The 14,200-nt window shown below is 41.1% G+C and overlaps 1 protein-coding gene across 3 annotated transcripts in view; it reads right to left on the bottom strand.

The window, feature by feature from the left end:
• The window catches only part of LOC311052010 (uncharacterized protein), a 60,472-nt gene that overhangs the window by 20,693 nt on the left and 25,579 nt on the right, over positions 1-14,200 (bottom strand). For 2 of the 3 annotated variants that reach the window (XM_084066763.1, XM_084066765.1), the window contains exon 1: positions 1,019-1,255. The exons of the other annotated variant lie outside the window; for it this stretch is intronic. In XM_084066763.1, coding sequence (XP_083922889.1) covers positions 1,019-1,220 — 202 coding nt within the window. In that variant the 5' untranslated portion in view covers positions 1,221-1,255. Of the gene's footprint in view, positions 1-1,018; positions 1,256-14,200 lie in introns of those variants that run through there. 3 annotated transcript variants of the gene reach the window in all.

Genomic DNA, 14,200 nt, shown 5'->3' with positions numbered 1-14,200 from the left:
TTTGCCTCTTGTATTATTTGACAATTTGGCAATACCAGTTTGTATAGAATAGTTTGTTGATTACTTTTGATGCAGTAATGATCTTTTTTCATTTAATTTCTTTTAGGCATTAAAAAGGTCTTAAAACTCCTTCGATTGTCACTTCACTGTTATCTGGGGACCCCCCAAAAATCATGTAATAATGTCATACACAGACCCTCTGATGGTCCCGACCCACAGGTTGGGAACCACTGCTCTAGGGCTATAGGGTCTGGCTCTCCCCATGTCTCTCCCCTAGCTGTAGAATTACAACCCTCGTAGACGTATTTATGATGCTGACGTTTTCAATCTACGAGAGTTGTAGGGTTCACCCCCCATGGACACAGGGACTTTCTGCACTATACCGCGCAGACACTCCAAACGTGTACAAATTGAAAATTTAGGTACTTACCCCCACGCCCCAAATGTTAACTGTCTCTACGGGGTAGTAGTTTAATGTAATAATCCATATCTTTCAATAAATAAGTGTTTTAATGCCGTCTGTGGCCGAACGCCATTTTTTCACCCTTGTTTACTTCCTGTTTACATTGGGTGTAATTCCGGGTTTCACCGGATGGCCCCCCTCACTACCCGTCACTACCGCCCATTGGGAACTTCTGACAGAATCGGCCACAGACGGCATTAAAACACTTCTTTATTGAAATATATGGATTATTACATTAAACTACTACCCCGTAGAAGTAGTTAACATGTGGTGCATGGGGGTAAGCACCTTTATTTTCAATGTGTACATGTTTGGAGTGTCTACGGGGCATAGTGCTGAAAGTCCCTGTGTCCATGGGGGGTGAACCCTACAACTCTCGTAGATTGAAAACGTCAGAATCATAAATACGTCTACGAGAGTTGTATTCTACAGCTACCTCTCCCCCATGTTCAGCCATGTTATCCATCTATCTAATCATCAAAGCACTCAAACGTCCAAAGCAATTTCATGCAATGTAAGCTACAATGTTAGTTTATATACTGTAGTTGAACCAACCTGTTTTGTGTAATCTGATGTCAGGCTTTAAAACCACATCCAGGATTATTTGCTGTTGCTCAATCTGTTGTTTGGAGATGAAAGCTTGATCCTCATATTCTGTTAGAATCCTTTCAACCTCCACAAATATCTCTTCAACGGCTACAGACAGTCTCTCGTTGACAAAAGACCTCAGTGTTTGTATTTGAGACATGATTGCCATAAAAAAAACTAAGCAGAAATACTATTATAACACTATTAAACACTATTAAACACTATTAAACACAACTAACGTTAGGCTGAGCTCGAGGTTAGGCTGTGTGTGGAAAAATAAATAAAGCAGCGTTCACAATATCAACTTCCGGGTTGACCACGTTTGGCGCTCGGAACCTGGTGGTGGTGATTTGATGCCTACCGCCATCTGCTGGTGAAGAGCTGTATAGGCGCGCGCCTAGCCATGGTTCACATGACGCTTGTATAGATTTTTGTTACATTGCCAACTCTCACATGTACATAAACGTTCAGATTCAAATATAAAGTGCTTACCCCTGAGCCACGGATGTTACAAGGCGATCCGGACCACGATAAGTACCCGTATCTCCCGCATTGTTCAATAAAAAGCATTTTAATCCCATCGCCAGCCATTTTCTTTCTTTTTTTCTTTTTTTTTGTAACGTACCAGAGTGCAATACACCTCCCAACCATTAGTGTCGCATGGTTGAAAGTATCGGAGAAAATTTGGAGAAAATGGCCGGCGATCGGATTAAAATGCTTTTTATTGAACAATACGGGAGATACGGATACTTGTCGTGATCCGGCTCAACTTTTTAGATCCATGGCTCGGGGGTAAGCACTTTATATTTGAAATCTGAACGTTTATGTACATGTGAGAGTTGGCAATGTAAAGAAGTCGAACACCGCTATAAACCAGGGGGACTCGGCACCATGACTGGTATGACATGTTTCAGGGCTAGGCGCGCGCCCACGCACGCACGCGCACACGCACACACGCACACACGAGTGTTGCCAAGTCCGCTGATTTACCGCGACTTGTGGCTTGTTTTTTCCCCCCAGAGTTGCGGGGAAAATGCAGACTCGCAGATTTTTGGGCTTCTTTTAAAAACGCGGCTTCTTTGGCAAATCTAACAAGCCAAAATGTATAGACTCCGGGCATAGCGACGTAACATGGTCGCCACGCCCTTAAATCGTGCCACTTCCGCCGCCATCTTGAGGGAGTAGATTGACAGCTGCCACAAGTGTAGAGTAGTGTAGTGTAGTCTGTAGTCCTGTGTTTGTTGTCCAGCAAGTAGACGGTGTACATTATTATCTATCTCTAACTTGTCTGTTGCTCTAATTTAGCAATGGTACGACAGTGCTGCATTATCGGATGCAATGCCAAGGTTTCAGACGTTAAATTAAAAAAGTTAAATTGCACACATTTCCAACCTGGAGGAAAAGCTGTTGGAGATCAGATGTCGGAGATATCAAAGAAACGGCTTGGCATGGGTATCTTAAATACAAATGGGTATCTTACATACAATGAGATTGAGCTAACAGCTAAATTGTGTTTCTCTATGTGTCCAGTCTGAGAAACGTAGTCTAACGTGGGTCTAACGTGGGTGGCTCACGGTCACGGTGGCTGAGTAAACAGCTGTCTGTCTGTCACCAAGTGTTCAGACGTCGGAGATATCAAATAAATGTAGTATGGCTTGGGTGTCAGCTGACGAAATAACATAACCTTCAACAACATTCCCAAACACATATCAAACGAGCATGACAGCACACAATCAAACATATAAACATCTGTTGGAGGCGAGGTTAGGATCAGCATCAGCGTTGCCATGTCGGCTTATTATAAGCGACTTTGGGCTTCTTTTTATGTGAAGTTGCTTGTAAAATTAGTAGTTTTGTATGGCTTATTTATAAAGTGTACTTGCTTATTTAGGCTTATTTAGGTGCTTGCTTATTTAGGCTTTTTTTTTAAAACAAAAAAAATGAAACCAGTGGTTCTCAAATCTTTTCATGAAAAATGTTTTGTGCCAGGGAGCATTTGTGTTGTTAGAATGTTTTAAAAAATATTCCAAATGTTCTTTATTTTATTGCAAGAGTTTTTTTTAATAACCTATGTACAAGCTCACGTGAGCTTGTAGATCGGCTATTTTCAAGTAGTCGATGTATCTAAGCCACTTCTTTTGGGCTTGTTTTCATAGACCTGGTTGCTTATTTCTCTCGCAAAATATGGCAACACTGATCGCAGGTAGCGTGCCTTTGCGTCTGCATTCAGCTTCTCTCTGTATGGTAACTCTCTGTCATGCATTGCCAGGTCCATCTTCTGTCCTTTACCAATAAATTCGCTGTAGTTCAGGACACGTCGTGACTCGTGGGTAACTGTCAATGTTGTTGATACTAGCTGTTGTTATGGAGCTCCCTTAATATGGCCACCGTAACTACTTCAGCCTAAGCTTGGCCACGCCTTTTGCCCGGAGTCTATTTGATTACAGAATCGGTCTGGTGTCTACTTATTAAGCCCATCATGGCTCAGTGTGTAATGTTATAAATGAATAGCCAAAACATTTGTACTTCCATGTACTGTTGTACTCATGTCTTACTAAATAAAGTACATCAATCACATACATTATTATAGACCTACATAGTAATTATAATGATATTTGCATCTAATATTGTTTCATCATGAATATATGGCCATATCTTTGGGCTTGTTTTGGCTTGTTTTTCGAGGTGCGATGTGGCTTATTTCTCTAGCAAAATGTGCCTTCTTTTAGGAGGTCAGTTAGCTTATTACTCTCACGAGACTTGGCAACACCGACACAAAGGCGCATCTATCGATCCTCCACATGTTCGTACGTGTATGCGTAACTGTTCGCAGTGAATTGTGGGTACTGTTACATTTGAGATCGTAACATATTAAAGTGACTGTACAGACTTACTGTATAAATGTGTTCAAATTCTAAACGTGTTGTGTAAAGAATGACCATTCTAACCGTCTAAATGGTCTCTGGTCTGACCAGTAATGACAACCGTTACTGTGAGCGACATTCACATGAACCATAACTCCTTTGCACCCTCTAGTAATTAAGACTATACTTTCAGGGATCATTTCTATAGTTATCGACTTGAGAAATGAGTTTCTAAAATGTTTGGTCTCGCTAATCACGATGAAGAGTCGTAGTATTCCCTTCTGAGCGCGAAGCGGACAATAAATAATGATTTAGTTCATATGTTTACTGTCATTGATGACCGTTCTTTACTTCCTAGTGGAGTATTGAGGAAGGGAATACAGTCAGAGTGGTTTTCTATGAGGATGTTAAAATAACTGCTTAATAAGAGGTGGGAAACTGAAATACTCATGTTACGTCCCATGCGGTGCTTAATTACAGAGGTCTTCAAAGTGGGGTTGGGTAGCTAGGTTCGGGGACCCCCAGGGGTCCTCGGGAGGGGTTCCAGGGGATCCCCAGCAAAATGTGTTAATATAGCACTAGGCTACAATACTTTTAACCACTTTAACCCTTATACTTTGGCCATTCAAAAATAGCAGATATAGTATCTGAGTGAGCTTGTATCTGATAAAATCTGCGATTTTATAGTGGTGATATATTGATTAATACATAAGAAAAAAATGTTTTTCTTTTCAGTTTTTTTTTTTTTCAGATTGATTAATCTAGCTACTTATTGAGTTCTCATATAGATTTGTCATTTGCACAGTGGTGGAAAAAGTAAAACAAAAAAAAGACAAGTAAAAGTATCAATACTGCAATGTAGAAATACTCTGTTACAAGTAAAAGTCTGTAATTAAAAAAATACTTGAGTAAAAGTACAAAAGTATTGTCATCAAGATCAAAATGTACTTAAAGTAGAAAGTACTCATTCTGCAGAATATTCCATTTCACAAGTTTTCAAATGTATAAAAATCTTTTGAAAATAGCAGATCTACAAGCTCACAATTCGTGGCATCGCAAGTCGCATTGTGAGCTTGTAGATCATCAGGATCGGGATGAAAGTGATTCCTGATTCCTGTGTGGCAGTGGTTCTCCAAGTGGGGTCCGGGGACCCCCAGGGGCCCTTGAGGGGGTTCTACGGGGTCCCCAGCCAAATGAGTTAATATAGCATTAAAATCACATTTGGGCACTTCAACCCTATATTGGATATTTGAAAATAGCAGATCTATGTTGCAATGTGACACATTGTGAGCTTGTAGATCTGCTATTTTCAAACAAATGTACAAATGTGAAAACAAAACAAAAACATTTTAGCACCACTCTTTAACACCACCCTGGCACAAAATATTTTCAGATGGGGGTCCGTGGCCGAATACATATCAATTTGGGGGTCCTTCACATAAAACAAGTTTGAGAACCACTGGTCTAGGGCTGACTGGTCTGCTCTAGGCAGCGCAGTAAGATTCTGCAAACCACATGCCAACGCTAAGGTGAGTCTAGAATAGAATGCATACACACATCCTGGGCATGCTGTAATACAATCTTTGAATTGATAATTTCTTCAGGGATCAACAGTTCTGTACACTGCTGGGGCATGGTCGGATGGCACATCGATATTTTGCTTCACTTCAAAGTTTTTAACACAATTTATATAATGGGCAGTGATTAAACCGTAGTCTACTTCAGAAATCTATTTCTCTCTCTTGTGGTAGGTTAGGGAACTATAGGAAGTTATAAGAGGCAAGTTGTTCACAACCAACAGCTTGTTGTCATGGCAAACTTAAATAACACTCTTTCCAAAATGTGTTTACAGTTTTAAGCAGCATTTTCACCTTGTCTCCACACCTAGTGACCATATCACCCACTATACCCAAAGGTTGTTATACTGGGTTCTTCTGGCCTGGATTTCATCTTACATTAGACAAAAGGGTGAGTCAGATGGTGATGTATATGCCCTGCCAATCATCACACCACCAGGGACACTCACATGTTGGAACCAAGTTTGCTCTTGAGCTGATGTATCAATTACAGTTAGATCACTGAATGTCATGTTTAAACAGAAACCAAACAGAGTATATGGGTTTCCGTTTTTGGATAGCCTACCACATGGTAGAAATTTGGGGGCATGCGTCACACTGGCTCTTTTAATTTCTTTTAATACCACTATGTCATGTTCCCTCAGTTACTGCATGATTGATTGATTGATTGAATACTTTATTAACAGTTTGCAAAAAAATCCCCCGATCAGGAACACACGTTGAACCATCTGCTCCAGTCTTAAGCCAGGCAGGACCAAAAAGACAGATTTCAAGCAGTTGAAGACATGATTCCTAAATCTACTAGTTTTCATCATAGTGAGCTTAGATGTAAAGTTGAGAGTTGTCTTCTTGTTCCACAGGAACATGAAAATCTATTCACCTGTTTCCTAGGCTGTTTTCCACTTCCAGTCGATTTCATTAGATATCATTGGTCATCTGACCACTGACCAGTTTCATTGGATTTCATTGGATCAAATTGACAGGAAGTGGAAAACACATAGCCTAGGAAACAGGTGAATACATTAATATTGAAGCAAAATAAATTAAATAACTGCAAAAGCATGAACTATTCTCAACTTTTAAAAGTGCTCTGCTCAGCCAGAAAAGGCTCTCTGATCAGCACTTTCTAAAAGCGTCCACTACGCCGTTGCATTTTGGACATTTCTCCTCTTTTTTTTGTTTTACTCCTCTTTTAAATGGCACTTAGTGTGAATGTTACTTACCTTAATATGGGAATGCTTAAATGACTTTCAGCTTGTCAGATATTGTCGTTGTTGTTGTTGTTGAAAGCTATACGCTAATTTAACTCAAATAGCCTATTCCCGCACTGTTATTTATTATTACTATATTACTGCCCCATGAAGGTGTGTGCTATGGCGGTAACACAATGCAGGAGTAGTCTATAAAGGGATCTCCATAGAAACGCATAATAATAACTCTATAATGAAGGTGGAAGGTGACGTCATGCCAAGGTCTATCGCTACTCCACGTTTATCTGTATATAGCAGATGGTCAGCAGAGTTTTGGGGTTAGAGCGGGGTTCTAATCAAGGAATAAAACAGAAGGAGTAATCCACACAGCAATGGACATATATAAGCATTATATGAAGACTACCCAGAGCTCTGGTGGTGGTCAGACAGGGGTAGTAGTGGGGGGTGATCAGGACCAGAGTGCAAACTCAGCAGGTTTGATCCAGAAACCACTGAACAGTCTGGTAAAGCCCCCTTACTCCTACGTCGGCCTCATCACCATTGCTATCCTGCAGAGCCCTCAGACAAAGCTCACCCTAAGTGGGGTCTGTGAATTCATCAGTGATCACTTCCCGTATTACAAAGACAAGTTTCCCACTTGGAGAAAATCTATCTGTCATAATTACTCTCCGCAGGAGAGTATTGTTTTCACTTTCTAAATATGACACACCGATTGGTCAAGCCTCACGTGACACGTGACAATACGATGAAATACTGTATAAATACATGGCGTCACTTTGACAGTGTATTTGCCACTGTCAAAGTGAGGTAAGACAGGAACCATCACGAAATGGCTGCATGGCTGATACATAATTGGCAGATAGGACAGATAGGACACTTATATAGACAGGAGGGATATGACACTTACACAGATGGATAGGACACTTACAGTACACAGACAGGACGGATAGGACACTTATACAGACAGGACGGATAGGACACTTATACAGACAGGACGGATAGGACACTCATACAGACAGGACGGATAGAACACTTACACAGACAGGACGGATAGGACACTTACATAGACAGGAGGGATATGACACTTACACAGACAGGACGGATAGGACACTTACAGTATACAGACAGGACGGATAGGACACTTACAGTATACAGACAGGACGGATAGGACACTTATACAGACAGGAGGGATAGGACACTTACACAGACAGGAGGGATAGGACACTTACATAGACAGGACGGATAGGACACTTATACAGACAAGACGGATAGGACACTTATACAGACGGATAGGACACTTATACAGACAGGACGGATCGGACACTTATACAGACAGGATGGATAGGACAGTTACACACATACTGTAACAATTGGATAGGACACATTGGATAGGACACTTACACAGACAGGATGGATAGGACACTTACACAGACAGGACGGATAGGACACTTATACAGATAGAACATTCCAAACATTCCCAACAGCGGAGAGTTGTGCTCCGAGGAGCACTTTTTCTAGTTTGTCTTCCAATGACTGCTTTGTGAAAACCCCCCCGGCGTCGGGCAACGCCGGCAAGGAAAACTACTGGACCTTTGACCCACAGGCGGAAGATATGTTTAACAATGACAATGGGTGTTTTCTTAAAAGGAGGAAACAGTTCAAGAGGCACCAGCCGCCAGACGTTCTCAGCGACCAAACAGATCCCTGTGGGCAGCACAACAGAATCCACCCGGCCTCCTATTCCCATCCTATTGCTTTGCAGCATAGTTCTGGGCCATACAGCGTCAATGGGGAGACCGGCGCCACTGTGAAGGGCCAGGACCAGAGCACAGGCTCGGGAAGTTAGCAAAAAAAAATAGCAGATGTACAAGCTCACAATGCATCACATCGCAACGCATTGTGAGCTTGTAGATTTTCAAATGGCTGAAGTAGTTAATGTATGTTTTGTAATGGTAATGGAAATCTACAAAGTAACTAGTAACTAAAGTTTTAAAATCATTGTAGTGGAGTAGTGATGTAGTGGAGTAAAAGTACTGAAAATAGAAATACTCCAGTAAAGTTAAAAAGCTCAAAATTGTACTTAATTACAGTACTTGAGTGTACTTTACACACACACACACACACACACACACACACACACACACACACACACACACACACACTCTTTATATTTATAATGATACATGCATCTATTTTTCATATTTTGTTTTTTTTTCCCCCCAGTAATGTGCTCTGAAAGAATTCTTTAATATAAAACTAGAAAAAGTGCTCCTCAGAGCACAGGTCTCCGCCAGCTCAGGTAGGATATTGTGGGCCAGCAATGTTCGAAATCCGCCAATCAGGATGGAATATGAAAAATCGGACAGATTCGTATTGATCACATGACTAAAGAGATAATGTGTACCGATTTGCGTGCAGACAAAAATCTGTAGGATTGATTTATTGATTGATTAAACACTTTATTAGACAGAAATGCAAACAGCACGAGTAACCTAGAGTCATACGGGAGACATGCGTTAATCCGACAGACCTTTTCTCCGACTATGTGGCATCCGCGTGCGGTTAGGGTTAGGGTGCGGGTTTGGTTCGGGTTTAGTATTGGAAACGTCGGAGCGCTGCGCTGTCGGAGGAATGCGCTGTCGGACTAACGTACTGCACCCGAGTCATACACTTGGTCTAAAAGGATATCACAAAAAAGTTTGGGGACTTGTTCCCATTGAGGTCCTATGTCCAATTCATCAACATATCAAAAAATAACACCATAATACCATATCATCAACAAATATAAAAGGGGTTAAAAGAGTAAGCAGTAAAAAGGGGGGAAGAAGGGGGTAGAAGGGTGGGTGGGGGAGGAGGCAGTGAGTGCCGGCCATCACCTTTCTATTGGAGAAGTGATAAGATTTACCTCTATTACTGAAAAACCTTGATAATTTCTCTTACAAAAATCATGTATTTTTTAACAACTGTATTTTCTCATTTCCTATTATCAATATATGAAATTAAATAATGTTGATAATTTATATTCTTGTGTTGTGACCTCGACAATCAGGCAAAGTCTTTGGCGCACCTCGCTAATCATTAGACTCCCAACTCACTACTACTGGGAGTCTGAGTTCGACTTCTGCTTGAGACATTTATTTTTCAAACAACCACGGACTACTTTTTTTCGATAAAAGTATAACTTGAGTCACGAGAGGCACCACCGAGCATGCTAAAGCGCACGAGTTGCCGTGCCGAATGTTGTGAAGTTATTGGTCCTTGGTATTCAGTTCATAGACATATATTGTAGCAACCATACAGGAGCACAGCTTGGGTCTGCACGTTTTATTACTTTGCAATTGCAGGGGTGATGTTTCAACCAGTGTTTTAGACTAAGATGCGATGATAAAGGCATCAACATAAAAAGGTATTGGCTGTAACGTTGTTATGATCAGATCAGTTAATCAAATTGGATATTAAAAAAAGGAGGCCCACAGTCTGTGTTTTTGGCAGATCCGGTGCAGGAGCTGGAAAATGAAAACAAAAAAGGCAGTAAGCTAATCAAATTAGAAAAGATTTTAATGAAGAGTTCCTCTTGCAATGAACATCCAAATAATTTCCAAATGGACGTGCAGGTCATGTAAAACACAACTACAATTACTAGATTGTGACATGCCATAGAATGACAAAAGAACAAGCTGATAAAGTGTAAAAATCAATCAAATCATTTTTGAGTGGTGCCGAAGGCAACCACTCCTATACGTGGCTTTGTCTGTGTGTCCGTATGTCTGTATGTCCGTGTGTCCACCAAGCTAACATTGGTCAAGCATCACGTGACACGTGACAATATGTTGAAAGGGTGTGCTTTGATTGGCTAGCGAGACGCATGACGAAATAGAGCCCTATAAATAGGTGTGTCACTTTGAAACATTGTTTTCATGTTTCAAAGTGACATCGGTGCCATCAGCCAAGCTAACATTGGACATGTTAGCTTGGCTGATTGAACATGTTAGCCAAGCTAAGCAAGGCACCACTCACTTCACACAGGGTGTGATATTTTTTTTAAGCCTTGCTGTTTCCTGCTCGTCCTTCTTCCGCATCTAGGGAGGGGAACGATTTCCTCGGGGCGAGGAGAAACCCGGTGTACTATGATAGATCCAGGTGTTATTAGGTCCCGAAATATAAATATCATCGTCAACCTCCTCATCTTCATCTTCATCTTCATTGTCTCCCCCCTCATCGTCGTCTTCATCACCTCCCTCCTTATCGTCGTCTTCATCAACCTCCTCATCTTCATCTTCATCTTCATTGTCTCCCCCCTCATCGTCGTCTTCATCACCTCCCTCCTTATCGTCGTCTTCATCGCTTCCCTGAGAGATCTTAGGATATGACACCATGTCCTAGACAGAGACACACACACACACACACACACACACACACACACACACACACACACACACACACACACACACACACACACACACACACACACACACACACACACACACACACACACACACACACACACACACACACACATGCAGTCAGACTATAGACGAATCCACAGACGTGCTGCCTGTAGGCAGCCATAGCTGCGGTGTCAACGCTCCGCACCGCGACACCGCAGCGTGTGTGTGTGTGTGTGTGTGTGTGTGTGTGTGTGTGTGTGTGTGTGTGTGTGTGTGTGTGTGTGTCCACTTAAGCCAATCCATATAGAGGGGGGGGTGATAAAGATTAACCCATTAAAACCGGGAAAGCATCTGTGTCATTTTAGATTTGTGTGCTGGCTATTCAATAGCAGATATACAAGCTCACAGCGCGTCACTGCGAGCTTGTACATCTGCTATTTTTGAAAGGGGTGAGTACACTTATTGTAAGTCGCTTTGGATAAAAGCGTCTGCTAAATGACTGTAATGTAATGTAATGTAATGTAATGTAACTACTGATATAGAGGGCATTTTAGAATCGTCCTCAGTTCTTAAATGGGTTAAAACGGTTTTGTACAGTATAGTTGTACTAACCAGGCGTGGCGTTTAGAGGCTGAGCAGACAGATGGTAACCACACTGACTGCAGAACTTTGCTGTCTGTTCCACAATATTATGGTCACAGCTGGGGCACTTCATCTTCAGGCTTCAATGGTGTCTCCTGCATCATAAAACGGAATAAAGTCGAGATAAGAAACATTTTAGGCCTGGGATTCTTAAATCCTGTGTTGAGGGTCAAACAAGGAAAAAATGCACTCTGGAAACAAAATAAGTTGAGAACCAACCATTTACCTAAAATATTTGGTTGTTACAGTCAGATTAACAGCAGCCAGTTGTACATACTGAAAATCAAAATAAGTCCAGAATCAACAATTTACTTCCAGATGTGTTTGTTACAGTCTGCCTGAACAGTAATACAGATAATAAAATAATAATAATAATAATTAAAAAAAAGAAAAGAAATCAACTTGTTTTTCTTTTTTTTTATGACAGGAGGCTTCACGGGCCGGACAGTTGCCTCTCGCGGGCCGCAAATGGCCCGCGCGCTGCCTATTGGGGAACCCTGGAAGGTCACAAGAACAGTTTCACTTAAGTTTCGTTTCTGCTGAATCAGACCGATTAATGTCATGAATGCATTTAGTCTCTTCCACTACAGACGACAGCCTGTTTCACGTGGACTTTGCATGTAGGCTGTTAACTGTTGCCTATTGAACCGAGACTAATCTGAAATGGATATCAAAGCATTGTCTAGACTTTACCAATACACATTACTTGGTCGGCTATATTCAAATAGCCTAGGTATGGGTTTAAATAGCCCCTACGGAACCTCTCCCTCCGCTGTATAGCTCCGAGATGAGGTTCCTCGTTTCTCGGTGCCGTTTTAGCAGGACATTGTCGCACATTTTCCACTTTACATGTTTCTTACCCCTTTCTGCACATCGTATCCTAAAAAAAAGAGTTTTCTGCCATGCTCTCAGATGTTTTAAGTTCTAGCGCACAATAAAAGCTATCCAACGAGTTGAAAAAAGTATTTAATTCTTCTCTGTCCTCAGCCGGTTCCATAATATTTTGCATTAGAAGATGCAATTCAACATTTGACCAGTAGGGGAATTAGTAGTGTTATCTTTAATGTCTTAATAACATGTAACCGGATGAGGACAGAGGCGAATTGAATACTTTTTCCAACTCGTTGGATAGCTTTTATTGTGCGCTAGAACTTAAAACATATGAGAGAATGGCAGAAAACATTTACTTTTTGGATACGATGTGCAGAAAGGGGTAAGAAACATGTAAAGTGGAAAATGTGCGACAATGTCCTGCTAAAACGGCAGCGAGAAACGAGGAACCTCATCTCGGAGCTATACAGCGGAGGGAGAGGTTCCGTCGGAGCTAGGGGTTAAAGTGCTCAAAACAGCGTGCCGCTATCGTTCAATCACATAATGTACGTTCAAACCATATGGCATGGCAAGGCAACTTTATTTATATAGCACTTTTCATACACCAGGGAAATTCAAAGTGCTTTACAGAATAAAAAAAATACAACAGTGCAACAATGGACTTTGAAAAGAAATGGAGAATATAATAGATACAATTAAAATAAGATAATGAGCAAAATACTCCCACCTTTTATACAACAAATAATACAATATGCTATGCTTCCTACCTGAACAAAGTAACGTCGAACCATGGGGTATTTCCTCCCTCCTATCTCGCTCTGACATGAAGCTGGAAGTCAATTTCTGAGACCTTCCCACAATGACGTGGATGTTCATAACGATCATGGAGCTAGGTATCACATCGCAGCTAAAAAATAAAAAAATAAGTTAGCCTACTACTACTAGGCTACTAATAATAATAATTGTAACTGCCAGTAGTCCAGGGGCTAAGGCAGATTTTGGTACCACCTAAGGTGGCCGTACATTTTTGGTATTTTTGTATTCCTACATGTCTCTAGTTTATATTTTGGTATGATACATCTTCCAATTCAGTAGCTTAATGATAGTAATCACTCTAAACCGGCTAATGTATCCGGTAGGAGACACAAAGTAGAATCTTTGTGTCTCCTACCAGAAATACACCCGGGCATCAAATTATTACGACAAAAAACAAAATATATCCATGTATTCAAGGCTTCATGGGGTGTGCAATTGACAGAAAATAATCATTTTTTGGGTGAACTCCTCCTTTAAGTTTCCCAGGGGGACTCTCTACCCATTCAGCTATGACCACCCTAGACCGAAGGAAGGTCAACTTTTACAAGCTTATGGAAAGCAGTCTTTTTGCAAACACCAAAAATCTGAGAAGTTATCAATTGCACACCCCATGAAGCCTTGAATACATGGATATATTTTGTTTTTTGTCGCAATAATTTGATGCCCGGGTGTATTTCCGGTAGGAGACACAAAGATTCTACTTTGTGTCTCCTACCGGATACATTAGCTGGTAGGTAGTGATAACTGCCATTAAGCTACTGAATTGGAAGATGTATCATACCAAAATATAAACTAGAGACATGTAGGAATACAAAAATAC

The sequence above is a fragment of the Gymnoscopelus microlampas genome, assembly GCF_963454915.1.
Source record: "Gymnoscopelus microlampas genome assembly, chromosome: 9".
Taxonomy (NCBI): domain Eukaryota; kingdom Metazoa; phylum Chordata; class Actinopteri; order Myctophiformes; family Myctophidae; genus Gymnoscopelus; species Gymnoscopelus microlampas.
The sequence above is the reverse complement of the archived record's forward strand: the minus strand, read 5'-3'. Positions and strand labels throughout refer to the sequence as shown.